Source organism: Squalius cephalus (assembly GCF_949319135.1).
Source record: "Squalius cephalus genome assembly, chromosome: 5".
NCBI classification, from domain to species: Eukaryota; Metazoa; Chordata; class Actinopteri; order Cypriniformes; family Leuciscidae; genus Squalius; species Squalius cephalus.
The window spans coordinates 46,083,897-46,101,821 of record NC_137126.1 but is presented as its reverse complement, the minus strand read 5'-3'; the positions used below and the strand labels follow the sequence as shown (position 1 = coordinate 46,101,821).

Sequence of the window (17,925 nt, the reverse complement as noted above, 5' to 3'; positions counted from 1 at the left end):
ACATTCATGATACTTTTTATAAGGTTAAAGAGACTAAATATTTGTAAATAATAATATAATTATAAATATAATAATAATATTAATTCATTTAATTATTAACAATATTATATGTTGAAATATAAATATCAATTGGATTATTTTCTCATGCTATTGCATCAAAGTTTCATTGTTTCTATTCATTTTTTTATTTATTTAATAATCTGACACTCATATTATGAGCATTCATTTTATTTCTACGGTCCAATTAATGAAGCAGCAGCTTGTCTGAGTGATATTGGACAAAGCGAAGGCAACCATGTGCGCTAGAGTTAAAAACCGACGCAGCAGGATCATTGCCCCATAGACTCCCATTATGAATTCATAGTGTAAACACGATTTCTGTTCATTTTTACAATCTGAGGGAGTATTTTCTGCAGTGACTGACGGCGCGTCACAGATGCCATCGTATGGGGGTTAAGTTGTATTTAACCTGGAATATTCCTGCAGTACTGGACCGTTCACTGTTCATCAATAATACACTCACAAGCTCCGGAAGGTTAAGCTGATAAACGTGACCCCTCTCGTGTTCCAAAGGTCCCAGCTTGGTCTTTAAGCCCCATTATTAAGAGAGTTAATCATCTGAACCAACACTGGACTCTTTGGCACCTGAGAGGTGAGACGATAAGAGGACTGGAGAACAGCCAGAGAGAGAATACAGAGAGAGAGAAAGCGTTCAAAGGTCTCTTTCTACACTTTATTTTTCCCTTATAATGTTAGTCAAGGTTTCTTATAACATAATTCGGTTTTCCATGACATTCCAGCCTGTCTCTGACCTTTACTTTATCAAATGCTCTCTGCATTTGAGCTGAATGTGAAAGTGTGATACTTACATGAACGAGGGATTTTATCTTGTTAAAAACAACTCGTCTCTCTTCCACGATTCTGAATTGATTCGGAAAACTTGATAGCATTGAATGTGCGCTGAGAAACGAGTGTTTTGCTTGACTGTGCGGCTACACCTGTCTGTGTTTCAGCTTTTTCTCTTATAAAAATACTGTACAAAGGCCTTATTTGTTGTTTGGAAGTGTAATGAGGGTAACTATATATATATATATATATATATATATATATATATATATATATATATATATATATATATATATATATATATAAACTTGCAAGGTAGGCAATGAAAACAAAGGGAAAAGAAACACAGGACACAAACACAGGAACAATAGGAACAAAACTTCAAAATAAGAGTCAATTAAAAAGACAGGGGAACACAGGCCAGGATCATGACGGCATAAAATGATCTGTCGAATGAGACAAAGATTATTGGATTATGTTTGATTATTTCAGTCTTTTTACTTTTTACTTACATTTTGTGTTACTTGCCATTCCTTTGTAATGTGAAATTCCTTTGTTTGTGAAATCTATCAATATCTGAGTGAAAAGTGTTTCATGGTAAATCCTACATATTTTTTTCAGTGTATTTGCTTGTATGTTTTGAAGCTATAGTTAGATAACTCTTAACATACAATTTTTTGAATTCATTATTATATATTATAAAATAATATTTGAAAATGTATAATTATATAAAAAATATGTATGATTAGTTTATATAAGTAATTCAATAAAATCCATCACATAAAAAAGTGACACAAAAAAGTCTTTAACCTCATTAATTCATAAGAAAAAAAAAATGTAGATCAATAATCGTTTTAGAATTGAATCATGATTCCCAGAATCGGACTGTGTCTTGCCTAAAGATTCCCGCCTTTAGGTGTGTTTGAGGCCTTTTGTTGGAAGAGTATCAGTTTTGTTTGTGTTTTTTTATCATAGACTGTGGTTTTTATAGAGTAAACAGGATAGAGCCTGTTTGTGTGTATAAGATTAATCAGGGATTTGAATAAATGAATCATCTTGTATCATAATAACATTTGCAAACACAGACCCACGGCCCGCGGTCCGTCATTAGATCCCATGCTGTGCCGTGACCCGTTAATAGAAGCTAATGTACCTAACAGAGTGTTAATTTGGGGTGAAACAAACTCTTTCTGTGTGTGTGTGTGTGTGTGTGTGTGTGTGTGTGTGTGTGTGTGTGTGTGTGTGTGAGACAGTCAGATAAGAGTTATGAGCTGGACTGCGTGCCATAGGACGGGTCAGCGGGCATCTAATGAAGGCATTCCATAATAATCCGACGCTCGTGCCATTGTCTTTTTACTGTGTGTGTGTGTGTGTGTGTGTGTGTGTTTGTGTGTAATGTTAGTATCCGGTATATGTATTGATGACTCCAGGAATCGATACGTCCTGGGTTACGACCCATCCATTATGTGTGTGTGTGTGTGTGTGTGTGTGTGTGTGTGTGTGTGTGCTGTTGAAGATCTCTGCATTTGTGCTGGACGTGAAATTGTGCTACAGACATGAACAAGTGAATTTATATTTTACAAAACCACTAATCTGTCCATCAACTCAGTCGTTTTTTTGTTCATTCATTCATTCATTACTTTGTTATATTTCCATTCTTTGTCTGTTCATTAATTCAGTCCGGCTCAATCTGTTCACTTCATCTCTGTCTCTCTGTTCTTTGATTCATTAGTGTGTTGATTTATCCATTCATTCATTGATTTTTGTTTAGTCGTTCATTAGTTTATTACTTGACTCATTTATTCCACCATTTGTTCATATATTTGTTCATTCATTACTTTAATTCATACGTCTGTTCCTTCATTTATTCAGTCATGTTCATTTGTTCATTCATTAGTTTATTTGTTGTTCTGTTCACTTGTCTGGGTTCTTTGATTCATTAATTGTAGATTGATTCATCCATTCATTATTTTGTTCATTCTTTCATTAGTTTGTTCTTTTATCGTTCATCTGTTCATTTGTATGTTCATTCCTTCATTAGTTTTACTGATTGTTCATTCATGTTTATTGATTTTCGTTCATTCACATATGCATTTTTTTGTTCATTAATTAGTTCATTCATCCATTCTTGTTTAATTCTTCTTTAATTCATAATATACTTCTTCATTCATTAGTTTATTTGTTGTTCCGTTCACTTTTCTATTTCTGTGTTCTTTGATTCATTAGTTTACTGATTGATTGATTGATTGATTCATTCTAATGGTTGTTGATGTTGATGTAGTTTATTAGTTAGTTTGCTCGTTGTTAGTTTGTTTGATCATATCTTAATTTGTTGATTTATTGATGTAATACAAGTTTGTTCTTTTGCCTGTTCATTTATTTATGCAGTCGTGTTCATTTGTTTGATTTTTCATTCATTAGTTTATTGATTCATTCATTTGTTCATTCATCTTCATACATTTTTTTCATTAATTCATTAGTTTAATAGATCATTTGTTCATTAGTTATTTGTTCATCTGTTCATCTGTGTGTTCTTTCAGTAGTTTGTTAACTGATAAATCTGTTCAATCATGTTCATACATTTTTATTGATTCACATATTTTTTCATTTGTTCATTGATTAGTTCATTCATCCATTCTTGTTGATTAATTTGGTCATACATTCATTCATTATTTTGTTAATTCATGACATGTTTGTTCTTTTGTCTGTTCCTTCATTTATTCACTCATTTGTTGATTCATTAGTTTATTTGTTCTGTTCATTTATCTATTTACTTTCATTCATTTGTTTTTTGATTGATTCAAGTATTTGTTCATGTTCATTGATTTTTGTTCATTCACCCATTTGTTCATTCATCCAATCTTGTTTGTTTATTCATTTATCTGTTTATTCATCTATTCATTTATTCATTCTTGCCTCAGTTAATAAATTAATTCATTAGTTTGTTCATTAACAATATATTTGTTCATTTATTTGTCACGTTCATGTGCTTGTTTGTTCATTCAGTAGTTTGTCCATTCATGTTAATTGATTTGTTTGTTGACATAATCTCTCATTAATTTCTTCATTCATTCATTCATTCATTCATTCATTCACGTTTGTTCATTAGTTCATAGTCATTCATTTGTTTGTTTGTCCATTTATTTATTCATCTGTTCATTCATTTAATAGTCCATTCACTCAAAGCAAAGAGGATGAATGCTAGAGAGAGTATAAGAGAGATCTCAGAACGTCATGTTTATTTGAACTTGGAAGCTAAAAATAGGCATCAGTTACTCCATTAACCAGGGATCAGTTCGAGACAAGCGTAAGATCCTGTTTCATAATGAGACCCAAAAACAGGCCTGCACCAGTCTGAGCGTGTGAAGCCTCTCCGGACCCGAGCGAGCTCACAGACGAGAAGTAGAAGAGGCTCTGAGAAATCTGATATCTGTGAATAAAATTGGCGTAATGGGAGTTTCTGTTGCAAAAGTTCATTCTGCATTATCTATTCTAAAACATTTCATAGTGTTTCAGTTATACTCTACCATTCAAAAGCTGGAAAAAAATAGTTTTATGTTTTTAAAAGAAGTCTCATGCACACCAAGGCTGTATTTATTTGCGCAAAAATGGCAATATTGTGAAATATTATTACATTTTCAGCTGTATTGATGAAAGGGTGAATTTTCAGCATCATTACTCCAGTCTTCAGAGTCACATGATCCTTCAGAAATCATTCTAATATGATGATTTGCTGCTCAAGAAACATTTCTGATTATTATCAATGTTGAAAACAGTTGTGCTGCTTTATATTTTTGTGGAAACCGTGATGCCTTTTTTCCCCCCTCAGGATTCTTTAATGAATAGAAAGTTCAAAATAACAGCATTTCTTTGAAATAGAAATCTTTGGTAAGATTACTTGTACATTTTGAACAGTAGTGAACACAACTTGATGGAATTGATGATTTGCAAATTAATGTGCCCTCGTAATCTTTAATCAAAATAACTTCTCCTCCCTCTTGCAGCGTCATCACTTCTCTGATGATGTGTTTACTGGCGTGAGGGCGGGGCAACCTGTCACTCACATGAGATCCACCAATAGCAAACCACAACCATCCAATCAATTCCCCATGACAATATCAAGTCCCGCCCTAATTATTTTCTTGTTCGAGAAGCCGTTTCACTCAGATACATCACAATAGGGAAGAAAAGACCATCACAACTTCCATTTCATGCTGATTTTAAGGCTCACGCTGTCTGTGTTTTTGTCCCAGGTGATGATGACTTCCTGTTGGGTTTGGGAGAGCTGCCAGAGACCTTCCCGAGCGACCCGCCGGAACCTCTCCCACACTTCCTCCTGGAGCCGGAGGACGCTTACATCGTCAAGAACAAAGCTGTCAATCTCTTCTGCACGGCCACGCCAGCCGCACAGATCTACTTCAAGTGCAACAGCGAGTGGGTCCATCAGAGAGAGCACACCATAGAGGAGCGGGTGGACGAGACGTCGGGTCAGTCACACACACACACACACTTCATTCACCATCACTCTCATTTATGGGTCAGAAACATTATGGCCTTTTCTGAGGTGCAATAAAAACGTGATAGCTCTGGTTTATTTATGGTTTCCATTGCTAAAGGTGCTGCTAGAGAGATAGATAACCCCCTCCCTGACACATACTGGTTTGTGTATTTTTATGTAATGTTATCAGAGCTCTCAAGGATTTTATTTTTTATATGACTGCTATGGACACTGAGATTAAGGCTAGTCACCAACAACTGTGGCCAGAGACACAACCTGGATGACTGACCGTCACTGAATGTCAAATCACATAATATAGTGACTTATACAATACAGATCGTATTGAAGCAGCTTCATGGTGATAAACAGGAAAGTAACAGTTGCAAATTTCATAAATTATGAAACAAATTCAGTTTCAGCTGTAAAGCAGCTCTACAGAAGTCAAGTGTCATTATTCAGCATCAATTATGAAACAAACTCAGTTTATCTACTGTATAAAGTGGCTCTACAGAAGACAATAGTGTCATTATTCAGCTCAGTAAAGTTCTGTGTGGATTCAGTTTAGTTCAATAACAGTGTCAATGTTCAATTCAATTCAATTCACATTTATTTGTATAGCGCTTTCACAATACATACCTGTAAAGTTATCATTCTGCTTTGCAGCAGAATTGAATTCTGTTTGCATCATTGATAATTATTTTCCTGTTTAAAGCTCTATGGAAATAATTGACTTGACTTTATCCAATGCAATTCAGTTCAAATTTTGTTCTCTTCCAATAGTGGCAGTAACGTAATATTAATTGACTTTTAAACAGATGATACAAAAGAAACAAGATGCCAAGAGAAATTATTAGACAAATAATAAGAAATTCACTCTTAAATAAAGTAAATAAAGGTTATTTATTGGCATTATGGTTCCATGAAGAACCTTGAAGAACCATTGCACAAAAGGTTTTTAGGTTATTTAAAGGCAAGGCAAGTTTATTTATATAGCACATTTCATACACTATGGCAATTCAAAGTGCTTTACATAGAGATGAATAAAAAAATCACAAAATAAAAGCAAGGAAAATTCAAACAGTTATTCAAAAGCTTTACATAGAAAGGAATTATAATAATCACACTATAGCAATTCATAGAGCTTTGCATAGAAAATAGACACAAGAGTAAAGCAGGGGAAATTAAAACAGTTATAAAAGGAATTAAAAGAGATAAATGATACAGTTATAAAATGAATTAGAGTAAAATGAATCAAAATAGTAAATAAACTTCTCATCTGGCAAAACACCGGTGTATCTTATTTTGACTGAGATTTCCCCATGCTTTTTTAAAAGCTTTTTTTCATGTAGACTTACTCTTAGGAACCATGGTTTTTGGTTATTCGTGGCACCTTTGTTTTTTTAAGAGTGTATGAGTAAATGACAGTGTCTGTTTGTTTTTTGTCACAGTCCTGTGGCTCAAACAGTGTCACACGGCACTAGAAACAGCATGGGTTCAATCCACAGGGAATGCATGAACTGATAATATATATATTTACGACGCACTTGTAGAAGCTTGTTTCCGCCACTGAGAAAAGAGAGTTTATATCACACAATTCTGAGAAAAAAAGTCTGAATTGTGAGATAAAAAGTCACAATTACCTTTTTTATTCTGTGGCGGAAACAAGCTTCCATAGTGTATACCTTCAATGCAATGTCACTTCAGATAAATGCATTTGCCAAATGCATAAATGTCTTTTTGCACACTGTGAGAGCAGAATACAAAGTAAAAGCCAAGAACAGTGTGTGATCCAAGTCCACTTTTGGTGATAGTCGAAAGATAAAATGCTACAATTCATAGTTGAAAGGTGCAATTACAGGTGTAAGTCATTTTTTTCCCCACCTCCAAAACGTGCAAAGGTCCCATATTGTCAAAACTGAAATTTCTTGGCTTTTTCTCATGATATCAGAGGTCTAGGGGCTATGACACTACCATTAATGCTTCAAAACAGTCTATCCACAGACAAATGCACACAGCCTGCATAAGGCCCCGATCACACCTGACGCGTTTTTTGCAGTGAGAGGCGCCTTTTTACAATTGGTTTCCTATGGCACTGAGCGTTCTGCGCGCTGTTTCTGCGCCTGCTGCGCCTCGCGTTTTACCCATAGACAGTAAAAGAAATGGACACACAGCGACCCCATTGGATTCAATGGAGAAAAGTGAAGTCAATTAGAAGCTCTCACTTCCTGATGGCTGAGCGACTGCGCAGACTCAAACTGAGCTTGACGATGTAGATGTGATGTGAGCAACCTGTCTGTCTTCTAGTAGCTGTGCCGAGAGAAATCTGAATCATTCCCTTCCGAAACTTGCAGAGACGGAGAGTGTGAGTAGGAGGTGTCCGTGAGCTATGAGCAGGAGAAACTTTTGCTAAGTATTCTGATTAATAATTTTGTCATTTTGCCTCCACGTCCCCCCGATTGCGTGCGAGCTTCTCCTCCTGTCCATACGGTAATCTCTCTACTGTGTGACAGAGAGTCGCGTGGTTATGACGCATTCGTTAGCCTATTTTTACAGAAACTGCTTCTACGGGGCCATAAGATACAAGGTAATGGAGCCTTTTATACATTTTCGTGTTTCTTTAGAAATGAATAATGGACAAATGGAGTCTTTAAACGCCTCAGATGTAAAGTTATTCGCTGTCAAAGTGACGCCAAAATGAATGGGAGTCAATGGAATGCTAACAGCAGGTGAGGGTCTGCTAATCAATGGTGGCCCCCGGGGAAGCTTCAATGTTTTCTGAAAGATTGGCCCCCTGGCTGCGCCTCGCGTTTTACTGCCTGCTGCGCCTCGCATTTTTGCAACTCCGAGCCGAAAAAGTGCCCGACGTCATCGCGTTTTTTTCCACTGTCCAATCGAATGAATGGAGAGGCGGGCCTTCCGTTTTAGTGATGAAAGCAACAGTTGCTTGAAGAGTGCGATGAAGGAGGATAAACTTGTGGTGCTCGCTCGTTACCAGGAGCTTAACGACTTCACAAACCGTAACTACCACAAAGTTAATTTGATTAGGCTGATTTGACATTTACTTGACTGACAGGACATCTGTTTCAGTGGTTGCCTAGCGACATAGCGACACTGCTCGTTCTGTGTGATGGGGCAGTGCTGTGTGCCTCGCCTAGGCTGTGCCTTTTCACGAGCCGTTGTGACTTCCGTATAAATGTGATGTCAGAACTACTCAGTCCCACCCCGAGCACCGCCCACCGTCACGAAACTACATCACTGCACAGGCTTCCGAACAACATTAATATAAGAGAACAGTGGCTAATGTTTATTTATTCAGAAATACCACAGCAATTTAGTTCGACCTTAACCGTCTGTTCTGCACAGTTCACAAGTGACCGCTTCGTCAGTCAGGCTCAGTTCAATGCCGGTTTCTCAAAGGAGCTTCTCCTCAAAGATGCTGCAGTCCCTACTGTTCATAGTTTTACAACTTTACCTTGGGCGTCAATTACAGCATATGTTCTCGCGTTCTGTGGGCATCCTTGCAGATTTACCACAAGTACAACTTTTACAGAAAAAAGTAACATTTTAGAAAGAAATTGTAGCACGTCAACTTACTGTATCAGTAGGAAAGCAATAGTTACATGGCTTACTGCATTCAGTGTCTGTCTGCTAACGTTACAAGCAGTTAAGTGTTTCAAAATCAGTGTATAACTAGCTATTAACATACATATTTTGGAGATTTAAATCTGACAAAAAAAGTCTGTTTGTTTACAGACAGTTTAAATTAGCATTAATGTTAAATCTGCGTGCACTAATGGTAATTTTAATACTCTTACAATAACGCCGAAAGTAAGGATGTGGTTGTCTCCTGTCGCCGCCGATTCGGGATCTGAGTCCGGCTCGAACATGTAAGGCCGGATGACATTTCCCTCAGCAATGTCCATCATTACAGGTGTTTTATTTACCTTACTTGTGAGCATCACCAGGCCACAGCAGGCTACGGCATACATGACCCTAGTTATCTGTGGTTGGCCTGGCCGTGCATCACTCAGAAAACAACAGGCCAATCAGAAGAGAGGCTCATGAATATTAATTAGACAGGCTAAAATCGACCTGAAGCAGAGCTGCTGAGAAAGGAGCTATAAAAATATATTGGGAAGGTTTTTGGTACTTATACCGCAAATATATATTCTTAAGGACATCACAACCTAAAATAAAACTTCAGAAAGGTGTACAATATGGGACCTTTAAAGAAATCTTGAACTTGCAGTACCATCATATAAACAGCATGAGTGCTGCAGAGCTGATGACAGCAGCAGAGAGACTAATGCTGCGTATTATTAGCATCATTGGTTGCTGTATTATTTAGGAAGATGATTAAATGATAGACATCACTTGAAGATTTTTAATTATTTACCATCCCTTTGTAGCCAGGTATAGTGAATAATCTGCTAGATTATCTACTAATTATCTACTACAGTCTTTTCTGCTCAACAAGGCTGCATGTATTTGATCAAAACAGTATAAACAGTAATATTGTGAAATATTATTACAATTTAAAGTAACTGTTTTCTATGTGAATATATTGTAAAGAATATGTGTCAGCATCATTACTCCAGTCTTCAGTGTCACATGATCCTTCAGAAATCATTCTAAAATGCTGATTTGCTGCTCAAGAAACATTTATTATTATTATCAAAGTTGAAAACAGTTGTGCTGCTTCATATGTTTGTGGAAACATGACATTCTTTGATGAATAGAAAGTTCAAAAGAACATAATTTATTTGAAATAGAAATCTTTTGAAATAAATGTCTTTTCTGTCACTTTTGATCAATTTAATGAGTCCTTGCTGAATAAAAGTATTAATTAATTTACTGACCTCAAACATTGAATGGTAGTTTATGAACCTGTTGTTGACCTGAATGAGAAAACTAGCTGTAGAATAATGTTAATGTTTGCTATAGCACTGAGAATGCAACATGTATGTGAGAATTAAAAGGAATCCAAGCATTTGCGTTCACGTATGGGCCCAATGTTTGCTGTTGAAGAAACACTGCTGTGCATTTCGAGGTTGGGAAAGCCAGCAGCCCTCCACTAACGTTCGATCATTAAGAGTGAAAATAGCCTGTATTGGCTGAGGCTGAAGCACAATCACCTCACCGCAGGAGAAACCGACACGAGCCGCTCTCGGTGTGGGCGAGCGAAGAGCTCAATTCATTACGCAGAGGTTAACAAGCTCCTATTGAGCTAATGACTCTAATGGATCTTTGATATCAACCCGCCGCAGTAATTCTGCTCTAATATCTCTGTGGTGGAAACTTTACTGTCATAATCACACCTCGGATATTACTCGGGGTCAGAGCGTGTAGTTATTATGGGACCGGCTGCTCTAAACACTGTCGTGGAACTTTATCGAGGGGCCTTAATGTGCGACAGTTAACGTTTATCATAAAAAATGATGGCGTGTGAGAGAGAAAGAGATTTAGAGAGAGCGAAAAAGAGCAAGAGAGGTATAGTTTATGCTTTTAATTAGATTTTCACTCTCATGGTTGGTTCAGGCCTGTCTTTGTTCGCCGACTAGCTCCCTCTGGCATCGCTATGTATCTCTATTTGGAGTGGTGTAATATCGTTATGAATCAATTTCATTGTTCATTTTGGCGATTGTGAGTAAACAAGGTTAAATCTGTTCCATGCCATGAAATGCTGGTGTGTAATCGACTCATAGTGTGTTTGATGAGTGTTTTGTGTGTCTGTATAGTGCATAAGACTCAAAATGAGACTCATTATCTGGTTCAAATAGAAACTACTACTGTGGTTTTTGTCTCGCATGGTCTAGTTTAGAGCTGACATGAAACTGAAGTTGTAATAGTCTTTTCTTCTCTATTGTGAGAGGCTTCTCGAACAAGAAAAAAATATATAGGGTGGGACTTGATTTTGTCCACGGGGAATTGATTGGATGGTTGTGGTTTGCTATTGGTCAATCTCATGTGAGTGACAGGTTGCTCCGCCCTCGTCATCAGAGAAGAGAAGTGATGTCGCTACAAGAGGGAGGGGAAGTTATTTTGATTAAAGATTACAAGGGCACATGAATTAAAAAATAAATAAATATTAATGTGCATGGATACATTATTTATAATAAATATTGCAATATTCCATAAAAAAAAAAAAAAAAGAATTGTCAATTTTGATTTCATGGTGACTTTAAACAGACGTGTTAACATGTTTACGCAATATAATGCCATTCAGAAACACATTCACAAAGTCAAGTAAGTTTCCAGTGATTTCTGGAAATTAAGATTTATTATGTGGATAATCTAAGATTTATTAGATTTATTACATTTATTATGTGGTGGCTGATAGTACTAGGACAAATATTAAATTCATTTAATTATTTAAATATTTAAATATCAAATATCAATTAATTTGAGCTCATATAAAAAATGCATGTATAATAATTATAATTTGAAGAAAAACAATTATATATGAAAAAGTTTTAGAAATCTAATAATTTAAATACAGTATATGAAAAATGCTGCACAGGGATAATAATTTTAAATGACAATAAAAACAAATCCTAAAATCTGAGTGAGTTTCAATCAATTCATTGAAAAGGACAGATTAAACTGATTCACTGAAATCGAATTTAATTTACTGAATTTACCCAGTAATTAAATATCTTGTTCTTAATGATCTCATACTCCAGTATATACAATACTGTTCAAAAATTTGGGGTTGGGAAGTACAGTATAAATATACAGTAAAAACAAGAACTGTTTTCTATTTGAATATATTGTAAAATGTAATTTATTTCTGTGATTAAAGCTGAATTTTCAGCATCATTACTCCAGTCTTCAGTGTCACATGATCCTTCAGAAATGTTTGAGATAATTATTCACATGCACAATATCAGTGAATAACACAGAACAGTAAAGAGAGTGAATGGTCCAGATTAATTTGCCGTGTCTGTGTTCTTGACAGACGTCCCAAAGAGAAATTCAGCAGGGATTCAGTTCGGTGCCAGTTTTAAATTCATATTCACAATAATCCAAAACAAAAGCGTGTGTGCTTACAGATCTTATTGTGAATGCACCACATTCCATTATTGCTGTCATTGATTTTCTGCCTGTTTTTATGTGCGTGTGTGTGTGTGTGTGCTTTTACATACTTTGTGTGTCTTTTTATACTTGCAAGTCAGTGCTGTATTGAAATTCATCCAACAGTCTATTGTTAGGGGTGTTTTTAAGGCACTGTTACTGTTGCTACTGCTCATAGTGATTTGAACAAACCTCTTAATGTTAAGGTTCAGTGCGTTTGAGCTCCAGGTATGAATAATTCCTCAAATCATGTGTGTTGTAGGAGAGGAGTGCTGTTACTTTACTAACTTACAAAACAATAAAACAGGTGAAAACATCAAACAGACTTACATTGAAGGAGGGACCCGTGACTAGAAAATCACAGAGACTTGACCAATAAACAACCTGTCAGTTTTGCACTACACACTTTTTCTTCAGAAATGTTAAGATCTATTTATATTTCTTCCGCAATTAATTCAGCTCACTAATAGTCACTTAATAGACACATAAAGGGACTTTTCCCTCCACAGACGCACGTCGGTAAATTAGGGAATGAACTTGCGCTCCCGGGGGCGGTTCAGCGAAAAGAGGAGGCGTGTTCCGGTGCAAACGTTCCCTGGTGCTATTTTGCAGTTTCAGAAAACAATTCCACCACTGACCAGGAAAAACCTAGTCTAAAGTCAGTGGTGCGTTGCGCATGTTATTCAGATGCTATTTTAAGGGCGCATGCTTGGCCATAATGTAGCGTGTGCACAACGCCATACACTTTACTTCTCTCATCTACACAGACGCAGGCAGCAGTTCCCATTTTTGCAAATCATACATTATTACAAGGAAAAATATTAACACACAAGGGAAATCATTGTGGTGTCCATGAAGATGTGAAAAAATAGGCATGAATCTAGCTTACACATTTACCCAAATTATCATACTCCTGTTTAACCGAAGCTAATTTGGGTTGGTTTCTCCATCCCCATACAATGTCACTTCTCTGTCTTTTACGGCCGTGACGAGAACGTTGGTCTCCTCGGCTGTGAACCGCTCCTGGCGTGCGCCTGGCAAATCCGCCGTTATAATAGCAATCCGCCATGGAACAAGCGCGCCTGCTTTTAAAGGGAATGTGAGATGACGCTCTGATTGGTTTATTTCACGTTACGCCCAAACCACACCTATGAGTAATGTAGCTACTTCAGACCAACCCATTTTAGATGTGCGTCGGGAGCAAGAGTCATTTATCCCGCCGGTATAATAGCAACAGCGCCCGAGATCCGTTAAAATAGGGCCCTAAGATTGTGTTTTGTAGATAATTTCAGCATGAGGTATGCTGGCTATTGTTTGCAAACTTCATATTTTAAAGGTACACTATGTAACTTTTGGCCCTCTAGCAGTTAAAAAAAATATAAACTGCTTAGATTTTGCAGAAGAACATTGTTTTGGTTGTGCTTCGGCTCTGTGACTGTGTGGATGAATATGGTTATCCGACTGCTCATAAAACATTCACAGGCTTAAGAGATATAACCAGTTTAGATGGAAAGGATCTCAAGCTGACTAGCTGAAGACGTTACTGTATCTTTACCCGTTAATACACACGCTACTTTCTTGTAAATAAATTCCAGCACAGCGTTACAACAACCATAATGAAATGATCTTCACAATAGATAATGCTTCACAATGAACTCTGTTAGAGAGCTATATGGCCATTTATCTGTTCAATAAAACACCTTACTCTCCTGTTGAGTAATAAAAACGCATCTCTGTGTTGCTTTTACAACATTTCAAATCCCTCAGTTCTCGCCATCTCCGAAAAGCCAAGCCAATGTTGATTCTTGTTTTATTACGAGCTCTGTCGCGCTCTCTTTTTCCCTGCAGACTCTCCTCTGTTTTTTTTTTTGTTTTTTTTAAAGAGTGATTCCTTTAGGTTTGAGTTCTAGCTGCTCCTTGTCAAACTTTTTCACTCGTTGTGACAACTAACCTATACAAAAAAATGTCAAAATAGCTGGAGCAACTTTATGACGAGACACGCATGGGCAAGTGACGAATACACAATTTCCCACGAAGACTATCCCGACAGGTCTAAAATATAAACACTTATAAATCAGGGTACGACAAAAACACGGTTTGGAAGAAGGATTGATGATGCATTGATAGTGTACCTTTAACATAATTTTTAGAATCTCTAAGTTACTTTTCTAGAATGTTTAACATGCAAATTGTAAGTGACAGTGACTGTAATATTTGCATGCTCTTTTGCAATTGCTCTATTTACTTGATTTATGATTGATCTTTTCTTTCTTGCATTTGTTTAACTTTCTAAGCCGTCTTTTCTCTGCAAACACACCATGTAGTGTTTCTCAGGCACGGCCAACAGAAAACAAGTGTTTTTGAGATGTGAGTGTCATGATAATAGAACTTAAGATTAAAACTTTAACATGATTCTTCTGCTGCCTTGCAGACACTGATCTTTCCTTAGGGAATGCAGATTGGGTTCCCTGTTTGTTTTCTATTTTAATTTAGCTTGCTCTTTAAATTCTTTACTTTCTTTCATTATCTTAATTAGTATTTCTGTCTTGTTTTCCAGTACAAGTGATCTGAATTAAATGAATGTTTATTTTTACACAACTTAATTTGTGGAACTTATTAATTGATCTCGACACGAAAAAACATTTTGAAGTAAAAAAATATATAAGCTTCATTTAAGATATATTTCCTGAAGTCTTTTTGCTTCTCACATACATGTACATATATACAGGTTTTTTTTTGCAGTGTGCGTGTGTGTCTGCATTGAGTTCTTGACTGTAAAACACAGTTTAGATCATCATTCTTGACCTCATCCTGTGTGAATCCTCTTTTATAGCTGTTTGACCATGAGTGATGTTTGTTTAAAAATTCATGTGTGTGTCTTTTCATTCTCATTTCACGTATTCTGTTGAAGGCTACAGGTTTCTCCCGTTCACATCCAGCATTCTGCACCAAATGGTGCCATAAACACACAAATCCCCTAAGCACTAAACAAATACACACAGAGGAGGGTAAGTGTGAACTATTGATTTCTATCAGGGAAAATTTCATGGAGTTCATTATTTATACATGTACAACAGACATCTCATCCAGAGAGTTCAAGTTATTGGAGCAGGATTGGGCATGAAGCTGATATTTTTACACATTTTACATTAATGCATTTGACAGATGCTTTTATAAGCGACTTTAATTGCATTCAAACTACGCAGTTCATCAGTTCGAACCCATGGCCCTGAGATTGATAACGCCACGCTCTGCTGTTTGAGCTACTGGAATGCTTTTTGACGGGAATGTTTACACAAAATTCTTGTCTCCTCTTTGGTTAGAAACATGAAAAGAATTGTTCTTGGCATATTTTTCTAGATATGTTAGAAAAGCAAACACAGCCATCCCGAGGCTTCTTTGATCAGCTGACACACTCAAAACTCATGCAGCTACACTTTCTTTGCAAATGCTTCTAATGCAGATATTTACGTTGGATTGCCTAGTTTAGGATACATGAAAACATTTTATTTTAAATGTGCAATCAGATTTTATTCGGTTTGGCAAAAATCTGTGCTTGTTCTCAATCAATGTGGATCAGACGTTACGCTCTGCCGGTGTGAGTCTGATGTGTGTGTGTGTGTGTGTGCAGGTTTGGTGGTGAGGGAAGCACGGATTGAGATTTCCCGACAGCAGGTGGAGGAGTTGTTTGGTTTGGAAGATTACTGGTGCCAGTGTGTCGCCTGGAGCTCTGCAGGAACAACCAAGAGCCGCAAGGTGCACGTCCGCATCGCATGTGAGTATAAACACACTCACACACACACACGAGTCTTTGCTCTGTCTGCTCTGACTGCAGGAGATTCACAGACTCTTTGGCTTCATGTTTATTGACACACACACACACACACACGGTCTGTGAGATAGTCTGTAAGCTGGCTGAAGGTAATGGAGCATTTATGCAGATCAGAGACTGCAGACAGGAGACAGTCTGGAGCACACACACACACACACACACACACACACACACAGGGGACTGTCTGGACATCTCTTTATGGTCTTATTAATCTTGTTAATTTCCTGACGTTCATCTTGAGTGTGTGTGAGTTAGGAGCAGGTTAGCTGTGCGGCCCAAGGACACTTCACTCTCCCTCTGTCGTCTCGGGCTGAGTGTGTGTGTGTGTGTGTGTGTGTGTGAGAGAGAGAGAGAGAGACAGACAGACACGGAGACTGAAGCTGACTAGCGGTATAACACAAGAAACTTACTCTCTTGGGGATTCTTTCAGATGGATGGATGGATGGATGTAAGGACGGATGGATGGAGGGATGAATGGAAGGATGGATGGATAGATAGATAGATAGATAGATAGATAGATAGATAGATAGATAGATAGATAGATAGATAGATAGATAGATAGATCGATAGATAGATAGATAGATAGATAGATGGATGGATGGATGGATGGATGGATGGATGGATGGATGGAAGGCCAGATGAATGGATGGATAGATGGATGGATGGATGGATGGATGGATGGATGGATGGATGGATGGAGGAATGAATGGAAGGATGGATAGATAGATAGATAGATAGATAGATAGATAGATAGATAGATAGATAGATAGATAGATAGATAGATAGATAGATAGATAGATAGATAGATAGATAGATAGATAGACAGACAGAGAGATCGATAGGTATATCGACAGATGGATAGATGGAAGGACATACAGAAAAACGGTTGGATGAATGGATACTAGATAGACAGACCAAGCCCTTATTCATAAAGGAAGTAAATAATGTCTTCATTCATCTAAAACCGGTCGTATGTTTCAGGTTAGACTAGAGTGATTATAATGAGCTTGTTTTAAATTAGTGCTATAGTCAGCTTATATTCAAAAAAATAGATGTGAATAGAAAGTCCTCATAGATATATTTACATAGAAGGTGTTTGTGTATGTGTTGACTCATTCAGTCATAGTGTGAGCAGAGGTGCATTGTGGGAACTCTCAGCTGGGTTATTTTACGGGTGATTGAGCAGGGCAGAAATTTCTCTTTTTCACACGCCAACACACACAAAGATACAAACACACTCGCACAAAAGCACACTCCGCAGACATACGGCCGCTATCACAGAGAGAGGCGAACATGACAGGAGGATTGAACAAGATGATAGATTATCTCACTGATTCACCGCCAACCACAAATTTACTGCCCAGATAAATTCATGTGAGTTTCTGACACACAAGCACTGTCCAGTGTGTGTGTGTGTGTGTGTATGTGTCAGTGGAGATGATGGGTTCATACGGATCACGAGTACACCTCTTTTTTGCAGTTTTGTTTGGATGGTGATGGATGCTTGAATCTTCAGGTCGTTGTGAGCGGTGTCTGTGCTCAAAAGTTCAGGATATTTTTGCATTATGAAGAGAATGTTATCCACAAGTCACATTCACAGTCGTTGGAAAACCATGCACGTCATTTGAATTTTGGATAATAACTTGGCAATTATGTACAGCTTATACAGTTAAGC

The 17,925-nt window shown here is 37.1% G+C and overlaps 1 protein-coding gene across 3 annotated transcripts in view; it reads left to right on the top strand.

Annotated features, from left to right (window-relative positions):
* Window positions 1–17,925, top strand: part of unc5ca (unc-5 netrin receptor Ca) — a 149,612-nt gene that overhangs the window by 49,726 nt on the left and 81,961 nt on the right. For all 3 annotated transcript variants that reach the window (XM_079872468.1, XM_079872467.1, XM_079872466.1), the window contains exons 2-3: window positions 5,100–5,333; window positions 16,050–16,193. In XM_079872468.1, the coding sequence (XP_079728594.1) occupies window positions 5,100–5,333; window positions 16,050–16,193 (378 nt within the window). The remainder of the gene's footprint in view (window positions 1–5,099; window positions 5,334–16,049; window positions 16,194–17,925) is intronic.